Source organism: Ammodytes marinus (assembly GCF_949987685.1).
Source record: "Ammodytes marinus genome assembly, chromosome: 2".
NCBI lineage: Eukaryota > Metazoa > Chordata > Actinopteri > Uranoscopiformes > Ammodytidae > Ammodytes > Ammodytes marinus.
The window spans coordinates 2,404,832-2,423,728 of record NC_137231.1 but is presented as its reverse complement, the minus strand read 5'-3'; the positions used below and the strand labels follow the sequence as shown (position 1 = coordinate 2,423,728).

Here is an 18,897-nt window from a genome sequence, read left to right as displayed (position 1 = left end):
CTTTTTTTAGTTGTATGAATTGGATGATGATGAAAAGCGTAAAGAGTTTCTGGATGACCTTTTCAGTTTCATGCAGAAACGAGGTAAGTGATTTGTACTTCAGTCAGAGAGTTCACTTATTCCCATACAAGACCTTAAGATTCCTTTAAAGCAGTGTTACTCATTGGGCGGCTCGCCAAGCTTCTCTTGGCGGCTCGCATGGCAGTAAAAAAATACTGTGACATGATCATGCAGTTAATACAGATATTTCATAAAACCATTAAAAACAAACATATCTATAACATTAAACCTGTTAAACTAACGTGGCTGCTCTCTTACAAATACTTATTAAAATAATAAGTCAACAGCGGCATTCAGAGTATGCAGACACTTAGCAGGCGCCCCCCCACTAATTACAGACTTCCATTTTAAGTTACATATTAGAGCAGATGATCGGCTCAACCATGTCATGTCTGCCTGCACTGATTAAAAGTAAAGGACACAGTGAAGAATTGGTCAGCAGAAATTAAAACCATACTGGGCATTTAGGTTGTTGTGGCCTCACTAGTGTCAGGCATGCATACTCGTGAGACATGAAAAAGGTGATATGTCCGAAAAACAAACCCCTGTAGGGTTTTTTTGTGATTTGAACATGTAAAATAAGCAATTTGAAGAATTAAATTAATAGTAAAATGAGCCAAACAAGTTAGTCAGCCAACCTTCTTGACTTTACCCATACAACGTGTGAAGGTATTTACTAAGAAAAACGGTTAAATGGGAAAAACCAGCTTGTTGATAAAACTTTTTTTTCAAGTGAATGAGAGAGAAAAGGCATTCAATAAGACAGAAAATAACTTAGAGCCTCACATCCATCGCACCAAATTCCCTTACAATAAACTATTAAGATTGTGGCAAACAGGATTTTCATTATCATTGCTACACAACCATCAATCAAAAACACATACTGTATATCTCTCTGTCTCTATCTCTCTGTCTCTATCTCTCTCTCTCCCTCTCCCTCTCACACACACACAACTCAGTCTTGCGCTGGAACGGTGCAAAGTATGATATTAGTGGGAAACAGGTGAGTGTGTTGTTTGGGCGCTGACCTGCTATATTCACTACACTACCATTCAAAAACTGTGAAAACAGTAGGTCTAATAGTCAAACATTTTGAGTGACACGTTAATCTGCAGTGAAAATCCACAAGTCGCGGCCGATTATCAGTGTGCATTAATCAATACAATCGGCCACATAAAACAAAGGTTGGCAAACTCTGTGTACGGTGTATTTATTCATTCAACCACTTTGAAAAGCTTTTTTTCCTCCATGCAATCTTTCTCCTTCTCAATCTTCCCGTTTTCTGCCCCGCGAGAGCTTGCTCGAGGGGGCGCGCACTTGATCGCTTATAGGCTGTGTCTTGATTCAGGGGTCGCCGCCTACCTAGGCTGCATTTGAAGACCGATTGCGTCATAGCGGCGCGCACAGGCTGTCCCGTTTGCAAGGCTCCTTGCAAGGCTCCTCATATGCGGCCAAGAAATGCAGCCTTCGTTTCACGGTTTTGAAGGCTGCATCAGATGTATCCTTCGTGGCCCAACATATCCCAAGATTCATTGCGTTTTTTTCAGAGATGGCATAAAATAAAATAAAAAATAACAAAACAGCAACGTGTTGCTCCATCTTCTTAACTTTTATCTTCCTTTCTTTTTTTCTTGTACTTTTTTTTCTTTTCGTCTGGTAGGCAACTTCTTTTTCTTTTTTCCTCCATTGACAGGGCTGTCTCCGTTGGCAGCAATCAGGGTTGCTAGGCAGCACAGGAGCGGCGAGTCGTCACGCAAGGTAACGGCTTGTTACGTAAACCGGAAATGCTCATAAACCGAGACCTGCGGAGACCGTCTCATTTAACAAGGCTCGTTGGCCTTAAAACCGGCCTTAAAATTGGCCTTCATAGGCTATAGCCTTCATAGACCGCGAGACTGCGTCCTACGTAGGCTGCAACCCCTGAATCAAGACACAGCCATAGTGTGGGGAGGAGGAGGCGAAGGAGCGGGGGGCGCCTAATCAGTGACGTGCCTCTGTTATTGATCATGGTTGCGTTCCGAATCGCATACTTCCTACTATATAGTATGTAGAAAAAAGATTTAGGATGTCCCGATTCTTGTGGCCAGATTTAGGATGGTTAGAAGTACCCGGATGTCCTACTTCATGCGGCCAAGATTGTTAGTGTTGAAAAGTGCATCCTATTTGGGCGATTCTGACCCACAATCCAGTGCGCACGTGAAGTGACGTAACATCGACGAAGCCTCCATATGAAAACAAACGGGGATGCGACGGATATAAAAGCAAGAGGCAAGATCAAGGCGCAATGTTATGATGAAATAAGAGAGAAAAGTATGTCCCAATAGTATGCCTACTGCATCCTAACTAGATTATTTTTATCGTCGGATGTACTATGTAGAATAGAAAAAAGAAAGAGTATGCGATTCGGAACGCAACCAAAATCATTTACACAAACGCTGTTGAATACAGAAAAATTCCGACTCCAAATAATTTTCCCCCGATCGCTTTGGCGCCCCTCTAGTGCGGCGCCCCTATGCTCCGCAAATAGTGTATACCCACTTTTTGCGCCACTGGCGGCATTACAAGGTGGAAATACAGACTAGAAAATATATTTAAACTTGCTCAGCCCTACGCAGACTGACAGCGGGGTTGCCAGATTTTCGGTTTTCATGCATTACAAGGGAGAACGTGCTCTTGGATGGATTGGGCTACTGTCGGCAAAAAAAATAATAACTCACGGACAATAAAAATATCTCATGCATACCGTCTATCACAAGCATGCTCACGAATATGGAGTATATTAAATCATTTGCAAAAAATAGATCTCGTTTTATATCGCTAAATTGGACATTTAAATTGGAGGATACTAACAATCTGGCAACCATACGCACGGTACCGCAACAACGCTAGCTTGGATGCGATTTCAACATTTCATGCTGGCTATTTAACTGGTGTTATAAGGACTAAGATTGACTGAACATGTGCTGATAATTTATAGATTTCTAGTCATTACCAGTTGGGCACCAGGTGGACAGATACAAAGCTCCACAAACGAGGGAAATTAAGTGTTTTGGCTAAACTGCATATTGTATGTTCACTTTGATCAGGCAGGGTTCCCAATTATTCCAGAAAAATAATAGGCTGCTAAATAGCTCACATAGGACACAGTTGAATTAGCCTCTTAACTTTCCTCTCATAGTGCACCAGATTGATGCATTTACCTTTGAAAGGTAAAAAAAAAATATTCTGGGGGGGGGGGGTATTATATGAACACACCCATTTTGATTGATTATATGTAATTCATTTTTTTTTTTTTACAAATAAAAAGTAGGATAATCATGTATCTTTCAATAGATTCCATGTTATGTGACCCAGTGTCTCCAAATTATTCCAGATAATAGTACACAGTCACACAGTTCCTCATTTTCCTCCAAAAGTGCACTAGATTGATGCATTCTGGGTTCAAAAGTACCAAATTTTCTTCCGGGGGGAGCATGCCCCCGGACCCCCCTAAGGACTGTGTTCCCTATGTCTCACAAAATTCTGTGGGAAACACTGGTTCATGAATTACATATTAATTAGCAGGCGTTCTTATGTATGACTGGATGTATAGCTTTTGATACTCGATAAAAATGGCTCTCCTGTTGACTTTGTCCTGTCAGTGTGGCTCTCCTGAAAAAAATAGTGAATACCACTGCCTTAAAGGAATACTTCACCCATACTGAACCGGCATTCTATCATTACAAAATCGCTATTATAATATAATGAATGAGTTTTTTTCCCCCTCAGTCTTCCCTTGGCCCAGCTGTCCTGTTAATCCTAATCCTACATTTTTACTAGTGTATGAGTTAGATTTTATTGACAGTCTAAAGTTTAAAAACACATGCAATGTTTTTTGTGGGGACAAATCCATTCTATTCTGTCCCCATGACCCGTCGCAATACATCTAGTGAATATAATGGAAAACCAATATAATAATAATAATAATACATTTTATTTAAAGGCGCCTTTCACGACTCTCAAGGACACCGTACAATCAGAGAAATATACAGTACATTCAATTGAATTAAAAACAGTTAAAAAAAGTGCATTTCCGAGCAGGGGAGCAGAGCGGCTGAACTCTACTCCCCATCGTGGTGAGACGGGCAGAGGGGACAGTGAGGTGAACAGAGGAGGAGGAGCGGAGTGCACGGGAGGGAGTGGCAATTTGAATGAGGTCTGTTAGGTATGGGGGGGCAAGGTTATGGATGGCTTTGAAGATGTAGAGGATTTAAAATTGAATACGGAAATGAACCGGGAGCCAATGAAGCTGGTGAAGGACAGGGGTGATGTGGTGAGAGGAGAGTGTTCTGGAGATGATCCTTGCTGCAGAGTTTTGAACCAGTTGGAGTGTATGGAGGGTTTTTTGGGGCAGACCGAAGAGGAGGGAGTTGCAGTAGTCGAGCCTTGATGTGACCAGACTGTGGACAAGGATGGTTGATTGATAACATTATACTAAAGTAAGTGCTATATCTGTGGTTTTGATTTGTCTTTCTCTATTTGTCAAAATGTTGATATACTCTACATCTCATTACCATGACTATACTATCAGTAAAAGCTGTTAATAAGCTCTAAACCATATAAGAATCTCACAGTCCCCAAAAGCGCATTGTCTTTGTCCTCCTCACCTGCATGTCCCTGCCCTACAGTGCTATGATTTGGAATAGGGGAGTTTTTCCATTCTGTGATATTATTTGAAGTTTTAAAACAAGAATAACCAAACAATTGTGATCATACGAGGATGCTGTCAACTTTAACAAGAGTTTAAAAGTTTAATACACAAGGGATTTGTCAGGTCATAGGCCACATGTTACTCCCTCATTCAAATCAGATGTTGCAGCTTTTGTAGCTGGGGATAGTTTGGATCTTTGTGATGTCCACACTCTTGTGAAACCGATACCGCTGGTATTTTTATTTTTTCGACATTTGTAGTAACTGACAAACTTACTTATGTGCAGTGTATTGTGATTGCCTTTGATTTGTAAGTGGGAGTCACTAATGAAAAGAGAATATTGGGCTACCAAATAAGGACTTCCAGACCTTTAAAAAAACTGTTATGAAAAAGTTGAAGCATGTCAATGGAGAATTAAGGGGGCTGCAGGGCTGAGCTATCCCCACCCTCTTTCTCTCTTCTCTCCTCCTCTCTATTCCTCCTCCTACTCTCTCTCTCTCTCTCTCTCTTGCTCGCTCACCCAATATAGCTGTAAAAAGCCATGTTTTTTTTTGTACCAGAACCAAGGCAAGTAGCTAATCTGAAGCATCCCCGTCACCATGGAAGCATCCACCAGAAAACTTGGAAAATAGGTTAGAGGTTTTTTTGGAAGGGAAGAAATACTTAAACTTTTGAAAAACTTATACATTTTTGTGTTTTCATACTTACACTTTTACAGAACTTATACATTTTTCTGCTTCCATAAAACTTCTGGAAAGAAAAGAATTGGTAAGAATCGCTTGAGTTTGGTTTGTTCCTGAATACTTGGTTGGTTCCACTTGAGGTAAAATAACGGTGCTTTAGTCCAGCGTAGGGCTGGGGTAGGCCCAATAGGTAACTTATAGGTTCGGAGTCTTACGGCCTCCACACACATAGGGGAGAACGGGGGAATCTGAGGCATCGGGTAATGTGAGCTACCCCCTGTATCGAGGCAACGGAAAACATTTTTGGTCATGTGGGATATATGTTTTCAAGCCCCTCTCATTTCCCCATGGCCCTGAAAGAGAGGACCTCATGGTGCTGTGGTAAGCATGTTTTTTTCACCAAAATAGGTATTTTGCATGTAAAAGTAAATTTTATTGCTGTCAACTCAATCAACTGTTGTGCCAAAGCAAATGTATTCACATAGAAAAACTTCTAACATATAAAAAACAAACTGTGTGATGATATTAGCTAAAGATTAGCCTGAAATGCTAAGAGAGGTAGTTTTTTCTCAAATTGTGGTGGTGGGGGAAAGTGAGCCAAATGCTGTGGGGGAAAGTGAGGCACTGTCTCACTTTCCCCCACCATGACAGGGTTTTTCCTGCATAGAGAAAATTTTGGCGCCCGCCAAAGCGGATTTATCCAGCGCCAAAGGAAAATCAGGAGCGCCAAAATGATAAAGATTGAGAATAAATATAGCTATTGAAAACCTCTCCAAATTCAGCCCAAGTTAAGTAATCCTTCTTGAGGGGTTGGACAATAACTTGAATTTCATTTTCGATTACTATTACGGCTTCCCTCAATCATGAAAACAAAATAATCGTTATTAAACTATCATTGTTCCGCACGCCGGGGCATGCAGGCTGTTAAATGCAGCGAACCCTTTCAGCCGAGCGGTGCGCTCGCTCGGCCCCTCCCTCACCTGATAATTTTGCTATCGGCTGATCCAGAGAGTAGGAGGGAAATGTTGCGCATTGCCGGGTGTTTTGAAAAACTTCTAGATGACGAGAATAAAGGATAAACTAATTGTGTAGTCTGAAAACACTTCAGACTCACAACAAACTAAAATAATGTGCAAGATTTGTCACGCGCGGACATGCGAGTAACGTTACATACGCGACCGCGAGACAGAGACAGAGAGAGAGAGAGAGAGAAAAAAAAAGGTATACGACCTGATCTGCACCTCTAAACATCCCGACCAATTTGTTTATTCAATTTAAGTCGAATCATAGTGGTCTATGACCAAGCAATCACTGAATAAAAAACACAGGAAGTTTAAAGCTCCTTGACTCCTGCCACCACAACTGTCAACACTACAATGCAACTGCCTATCCACCCTGCTCCTTGACATAAATAAATCATGCCCTTACATTTAATGCTATCAAAAGACGTGCCCTATCAACACCATTTACAACGGGTTATTTGTATTTTGACATATTATAATTACAATTACAATACAATTATTAAAAATATGTTTCACTTATTTAGCCTATTTCTATTATCCCTGTTTTCAGTTCAATTAGGCCTTTGTTTAAAGACCAAAGTCATGGTGTTATTAGAAAAAAACCTTGTTAAAAGTAATGTAAATGCATAATGATTAACTGTCTTTAATAATCGTGATAACACAATGTGATTACTCAAAATAATCATGATTATGATTGTTTCTTTCTTCTTGCAATTGCTATGGTTTAGATCAATTAGAAACAATTAGGGCCAGTTTCACAGACATGAATTAAGCTTAGTCCTGGACTAAATGGAATTTTGAATGGAGATTGTCTATTGAAGGTACAATTTAGTCCAGAACTACGCTTAATCCATGTCTGTGAAACCGGCCCATAGGTAGGCCTAGTCATTATTAGTATTTTGACTTCATATCTACAGGTTGTTTATTGTGATTTCATAAGCGTCAGTGAGCTCCATGGTTACGTAGTGATTGACAGGCTGACTGAAATGCTCTTGAGCTGGACAGAAACTCTCCTTAACCCCACACCCTCTTAAAATACATAAATTGTTTGCCTTTACTGTTGCACATAGTCGCGACTCCAAAAAAAGTCGGTCGCGTACTGACCCCCCAAAGGCCCATTCTGAGCCAGGAAAAACCCTGCATGAGGCACATGTTAAGTTTAGTCTTAAACATATTTTAATGTAATATTACATAACATATGTTTTATTTTAATGTCATACACATTGTAGAAAAGCCATCATGCCAAGGAAATACACCAGGAAGACGACCTGGGGCAGCCACACGGAAAGAGCACCTTCTCATCTTTCCCTGTAACCTTCAGGGCTGGAATGTAGAGTAGGCCTAGTTGTAGAGTATGACAGGCTGATGTTATAATCCAGTTGGGTCTTCTCCTGTGTTCTGAGTCCCAGGCTGTTCTCGCTGGTTCTGATTTTCCTATGCTTTGACCCCCAGACACAAGCTGGCTCTAAGGGTCCTGTATTCTGACCCCCAGACTGTGTTCTAATCTAACTGGTTCTATCTTTCATTTGAATCTTATTAAAACCCTTTGAATTATAATATGTTGTATTTGATATTGTTCAGAGTTACTTTCAAGTGTTTAGAAAATTTGCTTTGCTTAATTGACCAAACCCCATCATTCTTTTACTAGTCTGACATTAGTTCTGGAATGTGTGGCTAGCTTTCAGGATTCTAACTGTTACAATATGTGTTGTTATGGTAGTTTCAGAGTGGAAAAAGTAAGTGGATCAGTTTACCCCCAGCTGGTTCACTTTACCCCCTTGATTTTTCTTGTCTGTCTCTTTACCCCACAGCTGGGGTAAAGTGAGCCACATGATTTTTTTTTTTAAACAATCATATTTTCACTGCCCTTTGTCTTGAAAAAATTCTGCTAATGCCCATTTCTAGGAAACATCCTGAATTAATGGGAAATGTGTAAATTTGAGTGATAAATCATTTTAGCTCCCTTAGAGGGGAGCAAATGTAAAAAGTGGCTCAGATTACCCCGTTCTCCCCTATATATTCTCGTAAGAAAGACAAACCCCCACTTTTACTTTCGTAAATATTCAGGTTCAGGTTCTTTAACATTTTGGATTGACCGAGAGCACTGTAGTTGTTCAATAATAAAATGAATACTCAAAAATACAACTTGCCTAAAAAATTTGCACACAGTGTAGAGCAGCCACACATCCAACCTCAGACGCGCTGCCGATGCCCGTCGGATTACTGTCCAGACTCAATATTAGACTCAATATAAATCATATGCATCATAAATGACATGAAAGAACTTAATTTGTAATGGGAACTATCTATGAAAACTCTATGTAGAAAGATAGGGCTTTTAGAAGCAGCGCTGCAGCAGCAGCAGCAGCAGCTGCTGAGACGTTCCATGTGTGGCCGAGAAAAGTCCGATAGACGCAGCAGTAACGGAACGCGACACACTCCAGAGGTAGATGCAGGATGTGTGTGCAGGCCGTTAGGCTGATAGTGGAATCAATGCAAGGATCTTGAACCAAACCCTGTTGATAAGTCGAGCAGTTCTGAAGGTCGAAAAACACCACAATGTGTGCGTTTGCATGTGTGTCATCAAAGCTGGATTCTAGAATCACATTTTAGAATCTATGGCTCATCAAATGCACACTGTCCTAAACATTCTGGATTAGATTTCACTCAAGAAACTGAACTGATGTAGCCTTTTGAAAACTAGTGAGTTTCTAAGAAGACTGAGGAATCACAAACAAAGTGCCATATTTTAAAGATACAACAGAGACGATCTTTAAAAAAGGGAAAATATAATCTACTATGAGGATAAAAAGTGAGGACCAGCTCCGGTTGTTTGTCACCTTGCTAACAGTGAGAGTGTTGACCAAGTGTCACGCTTTCCAAAAGCGCAGCCCGGAGGAGTGGGCGGCCCGCACCAAACGCCTGGTTAACTGTACCATGGAAGGTCTAGTCATCAAAGAAGGCTTATGCCTCGACCCAAAGAGCACCAAGAAAATCTCCAAGGCCGTGTTGCGAGACCTGGAGAAGAAGTTCTTTGGGAGGAGGCTGCTGCAGTCCGTTATATTGTTTCAGGATCCAGCTGTGGAGGAAGCCATCGTCCAGTGTTTACAGGAGAACATCAAAGACCTACCTACTAAACTGGTGGAGAAAGCCGGATCCAGTTTCTTGAAAGATCTGCTGCAGTTTGTGGCTTGTGTTGCGGGTTTACTCGCTGCATTTTTTTTAATTGCACTGGTATAGAGCAGTACACTGGCCGTTGCAGTAGTTTGATTACCACGAAAATGTGGGACCATCGGGCTGTGGGAACATAGACACGCTCCCAGTGACTCCCTAACTGTTTCCCTCTGTGGCCACGCGGGGTTTTTCTCCAGGTACTCCGGTTTCCTCCCATATTCCCAATTCGGACAATTAAATTTTTTAATGATATTTCTAATGCCTGTAGCATTAGATACATTTCAATTTCATATAATAATTAAATAGTACCCATAGCAGGTATATTAGCTTATGCATGCTTTCATGTATCCTGTCTATGAAAGTGGGACACAGAAACAGATGAGTCACACAGTCATTGACATGTCAGTCGTATCGCTTGTGAAGTCACTTTTGGTCTGTAATAAGCTGGATGGATGCATTGTTGGCAAGGAGAATGGATTATGTATATATTTGCCAGCTACAGAAGAAGTTTGGATAATTGTCAAATAACGTTAACATGTTATGTGTGTGTGTGTGTGTGTGTGTGTGTGTGTGTGTGTGTGTGTGTGTGTGTGTGTGTGTGTGTGTGTGTGTGTGTGTGTGTGTGTGTGTGTGTGTGTGTCATGGCCAAGCAGGCTTTGGGTGTAGATCGTTTAGCTATTGTCACGCTAACTGAAATTAGTATCACTGTCGCGGTAGTGTTTAATTATACATTAACTGTATTACAGTGAAAATAGCGTAACGTGCAATCTTTAACACTAAAGCGGACAGGTTTGAGGTGTTGGTGATGTCTGTGGAAAGGTTTAAGGACGTTTTGTTTAGGAAGTTATCGCGGCAGTCCCAGTTGAGGGTGAACAAATGAGGAAGTAACAATAGGTCTAATGGTTATTGGTCCCGCTCGTCAATGTAAGTTTTGATCGAAGCAGCCAATCAAATCAGAAGGAGGCGGGTTTCACTCTGGGATTACTTCATGCCCGTCCTCACTGCAGCCTTGAGTGTGCGCAGGTATTCACCACCAGCATGATATAAATATGATAACTTCTACATATTTCAAAATCAAGGATGCACACTCTTGTGCCGTCCAAGCCACATCCAGAAGCTCAGGCCGATCTGACTAAAAGTCCGAGAGATATATGTGAGCCACACACACACAGACAGACAGACAAACAGACATTTCTTGCTTTATAGATGGAGCGATTATAGATAGATAGATAGATAGATAGATAGATAGATAGATAGATAGATAGATAGATAGATAGATAGATAGATAGATAGATAGATAGATAGATAGATAGATAGATAGATAGATAGATAGATAGATAGATAGATAGATAGATAGATAGATTGTGTATTGTTTGAATAAAATCCCATAAACGTGAAAAGCCTCACACTGTTCTGATTATTACTGGAACAACAACAACCTTAAGAGTAGGTTTTTTTCAAAGAGATCGCGTCACCCCCGGGAGGTAAGACAATAGAATTCCACACTACTGCTACATTACTTTTTTTTTGTTTTATAATTCACATATTTATAAAATTTTTCACAGGCGGTACTTGCTTGGTTACTAGGTGACACAGTCAAATCACTAGGTGACACAGTCAAATCAAATACAGTAATATCATAAAACTGATGATAATCAAAGCTACAACATCACATGCAAAAACAGATTAAAGATGGGTCAATATAGCTTCTTTTCATATGTTTACAAATGTGATTTTTTTTACCATTACTTTCAGTGTGTTTGTTACAAATAATCATGTTTTAGGTGGCATGTTCCTATTAATGTATTCGTATTTATGAAGATTGTGGGAATATCCACCCCAAAAAAAGAAAGTCCATTTGAGTCCAGCTGTGTTTTGTGACAGCTGTAGGAAAAGACATGTTGATGAAATAATGATGTCGCTGGCTGCTCACTTGGGTTTAGAGAAGGTATGGATTGTTGTTGGAGCGTTCAATTAGAGATTGATTTTGGACTTAGTGTAGGGAGACATTGTCAGTGCAGAGCAGATCAGCAGCAGCCTATCTCCACTGACAACTGGGATCAGAGTGGACCGCTCCAAATATCCCCAATCAATGTTCCTTCAAATCATCACTGTCATTCCACACAGACAAAGAAATGTCAGCCATGCTGGCTGTGCTAAGCAGAGTTAACCCAGTGAAAGGGCTTGAGGTCTCCTGATGTTGTTCACTTACTGGCTGTCTCAATCCAAACCACATGCAGGGAAACTGAATGACACCTTCTTAAACTTTTAACAATCACAATGATGAAAAATGCATTTGGAACCTGTAGACCACTATGATTAGTTAGGTCCAGACACACAATATACGTACTTGGATGCAACCATTCTGATCCAATATCAGTATCAGGTCCGATATGGCTTTAATCTATTTATCAGATATTGGACTGACAACTCCAATCCACGTACGGATCCAGATTCCATGGTCTGTTTTTTTTTATCCAAGTTATTTTAACCATGCACTAAATTTAAATTTTAAGACCATAGCTACGTGGTATTAGCACCGCCCGCCTACGTTCTTCCGCCTCGTTTCTACATACGTATGTCACTCGTGTCCGTTTTACGGATGGTTATTCTGGTGTCCGAAGGTCTGTGGGGTCTGTGTCTGCAGCGATCGCAGGCACTCTCACTTGTGTCATTAAACTAATAAATCTGACTGTATTTCATATCAAGTACTTTTAAATCATCTAACTGACTTGACAATCAACATTAACTGAATGGAAAGACGTCGCCTGTTAGCTAACCTAGCAAAACTTCCATACGGTCTCTCCATAATCCACGTAAAAAGTAGGGCTGTCAAATTAACTCGTTAATTTTGATTAATTAATCACAGAAAAATTAACGCGATTAAAAAAATGAACGCAGATTAATCGCACTTCTATAATGCCCTTTGACCCGGTGCAAAAGTGGTGCGCAGCTGCACCGAGCTGAACCTGTAGCTTGCATACACGGCCCGCACGGGTGAAAGGGATAAAAGTGAAGAGAGAAGCAGGGGGAAAGGGCGGGGCCGAGGGCTCTATGGACGGTTTATGGGATGCTTCGGGCAAATAAGCATGAAGGTAGGAAGACATCTTACTTTATTCTCCGCACTGTCTGCGCATTATTGATTTAGTGGGTGCAACAATGTAGGTTCAAAAGTATCTCTCAATCTTCCTCCGTGTGTACAATTTTGTTTGCTAGCTGTCTCGTCTCCCGCGTAAACGGACACCCGCCCTGTGTGTGTGTGTGTGTGTGTGTGTGTGTGTGTGTGTGTGTGTGTCAATATTTTTGCCTATGAGTACGACGATGGGGAATTAATCGGCATAGGCATCTGTGGCAGTGCAGCGCTGTCTGTTGTGGAGACAGAAGTTACAAGAGACGGAGAGAGAGAGCCAGAGAGAGAGCCAGAGAGAGAGAGAGAGAAACAAACTGTAGCAGGCTGTACAGCTGTTTATAAACAGGTATAAAAGTGTCATAAAAGTATGCGATTAATTTAGATTAATTAATCACAGAGCCTGTAATTAATTAGATTTTTTTTTTTAATCGCTTGACAGCCCTAGTAAAAAATTAAACTTTTTGAACTTTTAGTACGGACATACCGGACAGAAATATTACGGAGGGGAGGAGTTTCGGAGGCAAAACGGACATTACGGAGAATCACTTAGGAATGAATGTATTTTCGGTCGGATCCGGTTGAAACGCATACAAGAATGTAAGTATGTGGAAACGAGGAGTTCCACTCAATTTACAGTTTTTTTCGATCGCTAACCCACAGTGGGCACAACTGTAGCTCAATGTCCAATACTCTAACTACAGTCTGCACTACCAACAGTCACTGGAGCTGAACAGTTCACTTCACCTGCAAAATAGGCTCAGTGCAGCAAACACTATGAACAATCCTCATTGAGATAACACACACTGTCACTCAGAACACACTCAGAGTATAAACACTAGCATCAAACCCCAATACACAAATTACAAACTTTAAATATTTACAGTTTTGAATAATTTGAGTTACTTAACACAAATAACGTAATATTTTCTTTGATGAAAGGGTGAAATTATTTCACATGACATTGTTTATTTTATAACATATCAGTTATGTTTAGGTAAACAAAAATAAATGAAAATCAGACATTTGCTTCAATAGATACGTCTTTTTATTTTACAGTTTTTTTCGATCGCTAAACCACAGTGGGCACAACTGGAACGACAAGTGCAAAACTCTAACTACACTATGCACAGCAGCGGTTCATGTGGACCAAACTCTAGATCGTTTTTCATTGCTTAAACACAAATTTCAAAACTTTACACACTTTTCTCATGGCTTAACCTCAGCCTGCACAACACTGTGGATTTATAGCATTTTGTTCAAATGCTAACACACTGCTGTCACAACTGTAGACCACACATTCAAAACAGAATGAACATGCTGTATATACAGTATAGGGAAAGCTCAAAAATAGGAAGACAGGTTGTTGGAGGGAGAAGAGAAGCAGTGAGACTGGATGTGTGTAGGAAGACCTAGAAGACATTGAGCTGTAATTTATGATGAAATACAGTAAGGGCAACACTGATAGATCCTGTGGTGAATCATGGTCTCTCATTGAGAGAGGCATGGTTGAGGGTGCAACGCAATCTGCAAAGATCTAAAGTTGAATCTGTATTACGAATTTTCAAGCAAACAACAATGTAAGAGTTGCACCCTTACAGTAAATGACAACATTACAGGAATTGATTTCTGTATTACAATTATATAATATTTACACAGATACATACTACATTTGGAAATGCTATCAATAAAATATAAAATAAAAAGATGTATCTATTGATGCAAACTTCTGATCTTAATTTATTTTTGTTTACCTAAACATAACTGGTATGTTATAAAATAAACAATTTCATGTGAACTAATTTCACTCTTTCCTCAAATAATGTTTACTTTATTTGTGTGAAGTAACTCAAATTATTCAAAACTGTAAAAATTCAAAGTTTGTAATTTGTGTATTGGGGTTTGATGCACTGAGCCTATTTTGCAGGTGAAGTGAACTGTTCAGCTCCAATGACTGTTGGTAGTGCAGACTGTAGTTGGAGTTTTGCACTTTTCGCTCCAGTTGTGCCCACTGTGGTTTAGCAATCAAAAAAACAACAGTTCATTTCCCTTTAGTAGTCAGTCTGGGCCTGCGGTATATTCTTAGGGTTTCTCAGACAGATTTTTGCCGGTCCAATCAGCGAACAGAGGGAGTGGCTCAGAAGCCGGCGCATGACATAAGTCCATGTCCAAGTATCTGGAATGAGGCAAGGACAATCAGACATGTCCCAGGAAATAGAGTGAATGGAGAGGACTGGAAGAGAAAACTATGGTTGGTTATGGAGGAAACACTATGGTGTGTGTGTGAGAGAGAGAGAGTGGTTTGCAGGTTTGATAAAACCATCTTTATAAAGCTACTACAGTATAGCCTACTTATTGAATAGTGTGTTCATGATTCTGTAAAACAGGTTGTAGTTTTTTTTCTCCTGCTAGAAGGACATGCGTGCCATATTTCCTCTTGTCAGAAGAACCTGAATCATGCAGCAGATGGTGTGAAAACCTTTTGTTTGAGCTCTGCAGTCTTGGAAGCAGAGACATGGAATCCTCTTTGAGAAGATCCCATCAAAAGTAAAGCAGAACAATGGCTCTGATGGCTGCCTTTGTGTGTTGAGAAATACCCCGGGTGATTTACTCCTGCCGGTTGGTTATTAATTGATTATTATCTCTCAGGACTACCATCAGCACTTTTTACTCGTATAAGTCAACTTTTGTCCTCCACCTAATTAAGAATAATATGTGGCAGAAGAAAAGGCTACTTAAGAGTCGCCTTTAAATAGCAGTCTTCGATCACGCTGACACTACATTTTCCTCTTTACCTTGCTGCGGCATCCTGCGCTCACCTTTCAATACATTTCTCCGTTTGAATGTTTGTCTGTGTCTTTCTATGGAGTCTTCACATAAATAGCACAGGGAAAAAACAAGGTGGCTGTGTGCAATGGTTTGTGCATTTTCTGTCATGACTACAATATGAATTTGTAAGTTGTTTTTGTTTCTGTATTTGAAGTTCCCACACAGTTTAAGGCTGCATTCTATTCAGGCAATGTTCTTGGGTGGCTGTTGTATTTAGATACCAATATGTGAGACCTTTTGGTTTTGTAAAAACCGGTTTAAATTTTTCACAGTAAAACACTGTTAAAAAGTTTTATTTAAATGAGTAGCATATGTACAGTGTTGTATCTGAACAAAAAATTAAATGCTAACTACATCGCTTATATAAATGTTTTTTCACATCATGTTTTACATAATTGTATCATTGTTCATTGCTCATTTTCACATTTCAGCAAATCATTAAACTATTGAACATTCTTCTGTTCAACGTGACAAGGACATTATGTCACCATGTTGTATTTCAGTATCACATACTAGGGCTGCACGATTATGGCCAAAACGATTATCATGATTATTTTGGTCAATATTGATATTTTACCACGATTATTCAGTAATTTTAGTGAGTCAAATATTTGTATTGGATTGTCACGTAAAAACAACACTGCTTTCATATCCATGTGATTGACAATGCAATATTCCTGCTAATGTACACATTTTTGCATAAAGAAATGTATCCTCAAGTGCTAACCTGAAATCAATGCATTTCCACAAAGAAAAATATAAATCAAAATATTGTACCAAAACTTTGCACAAAATCAAATCCACAGAGCACTGCTTTAACTTTTCCTTGTTTTACATTTCTGTTAAATAACACATCTTTGCAGACAAATAAGGTTTTTTGTCACCTGACCTCATTGCTTCTCCTAGAAGCAAACTATAAACTATTTTACTCCACTCATTGTACCTGCATGATGGATGTGTATAAAACTTGATTTTAAACTAAATAAAATTGTGGCCAAAATGTATAACTAAAATATTTATACTAGGAGCTGTGCCTTATCAAAATGAATCACAACCTATATGGCTCTACCATGCCAGAATTTAATTTGAAAGGATGGACACAGGAATGGGCAGGTAACACTCAGCAGCACAGGTTGTGTGAACGCCGGTGAAACAGAGGCACTGACTGTAGAAAAGGCCCCAAAGTTTATAGGTTACAGTGTTTGTTATTTTCTTATAGTGTTTTAAGATGTGTTTTATTTAGTGCGGATGACATTATGACTGCCAGTTATCGGCGGTGACGTCAGTCAGCCGGAGCGTCTGTTGTGTGAGCGTGCAAGTTGCCGCAGTAATCTATCATTCCACGGTTGAAACGTGCTTTTTCTGAATTTGTTTTGCATCACCTGATTGAGTAAGTGCATAGAGTTTCACGATCGCTGTAATACAGTGGCGAACTTAGCCATTTTGGGGCTCCAGGCGAACAGTCATTTGGGGGCCCTTGCATCTAATGTACCTCGCGCACACTGAGATACTCCATACAAGGGATGAACAAAAGTCACTAGCTTTTTTTCATTTTGGATGAGACTACTCAGGTACGTCGTGTCAGAGGCTTTCTTAGCTTGGATTGGTCTAAGAGGATCCCACATCACAGGGTCAAACTGAGCCATTAACTGAACCTGACCCATGACATGTCTATTGCCTAGTCCTAGTTCATTAAGTGTGTCAGAGGGGCCACGCAGAGGAAGCTTTCTCTCTGACAGGAAGTTGATGATTGCCACTAACCTGGATACAATTCTAGAGACCAATATGACTTTGCTTTCAATTAAATGTGTTGTTTTATTTTTTAAATACACAGTGAATTACAAAATAGCCTGTGTCCACAGTCTAGGCCTATTTGAAATAAAATCTTCAAATATTAAAAAAATAAAATTAGGTTATAACCCTGCCTTCTTTAAGCATGGATAGTAGTGACTAAGTGTGCAGGGGAGAGAGAAATATACACAGATAGAGGGAGGAAGAGATAGCTTTATTTTGCTTTTTTACTTAAATTGATCATTGATGGCTTTAGACTGACTCCTGCTGTCGCAAGCCTATCAGCTGTTGTTCTGAACAGCTGTTACACACGAAGGTGAAAACGAAATTGAAACTTAACTATCGCCTGGCTGGGCTGACTTAAAGTGGAGCAGCCAAATATAGCCTAAACTAATAGGCCTAAATATTGTTACAAAAATACAGGCAATGTGTTGTGTGATTTTTGTCAGTAGCCTACAGTAGACCTAGAGGCTGGCCCCGATCGCCACTAACTGTTCTGTAATACACGATCGCCGATCACGTGAACACACAGGCGTCTTTTTTTTTTTAGCATATATGCATCCAATCCGCGGTTCACATGGGTCCCAAACCGTGAGGGTTGGTCCGAATGGACCACGGATCAACCGTGATCCGTTGCACCATTAATTATCTCCATCAGTTTGTTGACACACATTCACGTCATTAGCATAGCTGCTGGCTGAGCCAGAGCCACCTGTTGGATTGACAGCTGTTCTTCTGTCTAAGGTTCCGCTGCCACCGCGCTGGGTGCTGTAAAAAAGCTTAATAGCTTCGGCAGCTTTGATATTAAGTCCTGACTTTGGTCCTTCTTCTGTTTGTTTTGTGAGCCGCTCTCGTATGTTCGCTTCATTTTGGTATAGGTAGGTTAGGTTTATCTCGTCTCTCTCTTCTCCCGCTATTTACTTTTTTGGATTTACGCGTGAACGTCTGCACTACATGGAATAGTCCATGTAGTGCAGACTGAAGGGGGGTGCACGGTTGGCAGAAAGGCCGTCAAAACGCGAGTAATTAGACATCCCGATTATACTATTGTGAAGAGATGTTTTATAAAAAACAATAGATATGGGGCAAAATATAAAGAGGGCATTTTGGGGGCCCCGGGGCTCCAGGCAATTGCATGGTTTACCTCAATGGACGGCCCGCCCCTGCTGTAATAGGTTATAATTCATGCACGTTATTAAATGGCCGCGATTCGCCGGTAGCAACAGCTGTTTAACGTGTCATCACGAGCGGAGTGTAAGCCATTGTTCTATTCCCGGGATCTGTATGCTGCTGTGCATGTCAAAGAAGAAACCAGTGATATTAGTAGCCTGGCTCCGCCCGCCCGCCTACTTCCGGCCAAATTTCATTTTCCCTTCAGTAGTCAGTCTGGGTGTACAGTGCATTTCCCAGCTTTCGCCGGAGAATCTACAGTCGTCCAATCAGCGATCAGAGCGAGTGGCTGAGAACGATGACGTCGAAGTCGCTCTCCAGTTTCAGTTGAATGCTGCGTTCCTTTATACT

At 40.4% G+C, this 18,897-nt stretch overlaps 1 protein-coding gene across 2 annotated transcripts in view; it reads left to right on the top strand.

The window, feature by feature from the left end:
* The window catches only part of arid3c (AT rich interactive domain 3C (BRIGHT-like)), a 106,155-nt gene that overhangs the window by 70,600 nt on the left and 16,658 nt on the right, over positions 1 to 18,897 (top strand). For both annotated transcript variants that reach the window (XM_080049028.1, XM_080049027.1), the window contains one exon: positions 11 to 83. In XM_080049028.1, the coding sequence (XP_079905154.1) occupies positions 11 to 83 (73 nt within the window). The remainder of the gene's footprint in view (positions 1 to 10; positions 84 to 18,897) is intronic.